The sequence below is a fragment of the Gastrolobium bilobum genome, unplaced genomic scaffold, assembly GCF_033153095.1.
Source record: "Gastrolobium bilobum isolate Gb01-03AN ecotype WA unplaced genomic scaffold, APGP_CSIRO_Gbil_v1 utg20349, whole genome shotgun sequence".
Taxonomy (NCBI): Eukaryota; Viridiplantae; Streptophyta; class Magnoliopsida; order Fabales; family Fabaceae; genus Gastrolobium; species Gastrolobium bilobum.
Window position 1 is genome coordinate 1 of NW_026896728.1, and position 1,847 is coordinate 1,847.

The 1,847-nt window shown below is 38.7% G+C and overlaps 1 protein-coding gene across 1 annotated transcript; it reads right to left on the reverse strand.

Annotated features, from left to right (window-relative positions):
* Positions 1–477: 477 nt before the first annotated feature.
* LOC133301660 (uncharacterized) lies at positions 478–1,264 on the reverse strand (the record flags this gene model as incomplete). Its single annotated transcript, XM_061501317.1, has 1 exon — positions 478–1,264. A coding segment is annotated over exon 1 (787 nt), but the record flags the coding sequence as incomplete, so codon positions are not given.
* Between the last annotated feature and the right edge of the window lie 583 nt (positions 1,265–1,847).

Genomic DNA, 1,847 nt, shown 5'->3' on the forward strand with positions numbered 1-1,847 from the left:
AAAACTAAAATGGTTCTAGAAAATAAAATCTACTGGCATCATAAAATAAACTAAAATAATTAACTTAAAAACGATAAATTCTTAGGCTGCCTCCTAAGAGCGCTTGTTTAATGTCATTAGCTTGACGTTACATCTTCATTAGTCATGGCGGCTTGTATCCGAAATTCAAAGATGATGACATTCCTTTTATCATAAATATTGCTTTGCCGTAATAGTACTCTCGTGCATATGGGCGAGAAGGTTTAGCCTCAAGAGCTCTAAACTTAGTCTTGATGTGTTTTCCCTTGCTCTTAGGCTTTGTCATCTTCACCTCCGACTTGCAACTCTCATCTGGCTTATGATCTTTCTTTTCTTCTTCTTCAGCCTTCTTTTCCTCAATAAAGAAAATTTTCTCTGGCTGAGTTGTAGGTTGTGGAGTTTCTTTTTCAAACATTTTGAGAATAGCCCTTTCTTCTTCCACCCTTAACATCAATTCACCTTTAGGCACATCAATTAGTGCTCCGGAGGTTGCTAAGAAAGATCTCCCAAAGATCATGGGAACAGTAGCGTCCTCCTCTATATCCAAGATAACAAAGTCCATCGGGAAGATGAACTTGTCCACCTTAACTAGTATGTCCTCTATTACTCCATATGCTTGCTTGGTGGAGCGGTCAACTAGTTGCAGAATCATATTGATCGGCTTTACTTCTGTGATTCCCAGCTTCTTCATCATAGATAATGGCATTACTTTGATGCTGGCACCTAAATCACATAAAACTCTCTCTATTGTCATTGAGCCAATCGTGCAAGGAATACTTAAACTCCTTGGATCCTTTAATTTCAGAGGTAAATTCTTCTGCGTGATTGCACTATACTCCTCTGTCAAAATAGTGGACCCTTCTACTGTGAGCTTCCGCTTCTTGGTTAGGATCTCTTTTAGAAACTTAGCATATGATGGCATTTGCTCTATAGCTTTCGCGAATGGGATATTGATGTGCAGCTTCTTAAAAATCTCTAAGAATTTAGAGAAATTTTTCTTCTGCTCGTGCTGCTGTAACCTCTGAGGATAAGGAACCTTAACATAAGGATTGTCTCCAAGTGATTTCATCTTTTCCTCTAAAGAAAGCTTTTTTATTACTTTCTTACACGGGGTATCATTTAACGGTCCTCCAAAAATTGTGACATCTGTATCGACAGGATCGTCAGCTTTCTCTTCAACAAAATTGTCCTTCTCTGCATCTTTTTCACTACTTGGTGCAACTATTGGTTTTTCCACACTTTCCATTGTAATGATGGCATTACATTATTCCTTGGGATTAATAATTGTATTACTAGGAAAGGTTCGTGGAGGCCTCTCAGCCATCTGTTTGGTAAGCGGACCAATCTGAATTTCCAGATTCTTTATGGAAGCTTCTTGATTCTTTAAAGATGCTCTCGTTTCTTCTGCGAAATTTGTTTGAGCTTGAGACATCTTTTTGAATGCAATTTCCCAAGGTGCCTTTTGATTAGATTGCTCTGTTGAATTCCCATATTAGCTTGTTGTGGTCCTCCTTGATTATACGAAAGTGCAGAATGGTTTCTCCAGCCAGGATTATAAGCGATGATATAAGGGTTGTTCTCCCTACGTTTGTCATATCAAAGAGAATTCACCTGAGCTGGGTTTATAGTAACCATAGCTTCACGTTTATCGGCACTATGAGGTCCGCCACAAGTGTTGCACACTACAGGAAATTGAGAATTAGCCATAGAGATTTGATTTTGGGTAAAGAGCTTAACAAGTGAATCTAGTCTTTGATCCATCTTGTCTTGTTTGGCTAACAAAGCATCGTACCCTTCTAACTGCATAACTTCTCTCTTAGGATGCAGTG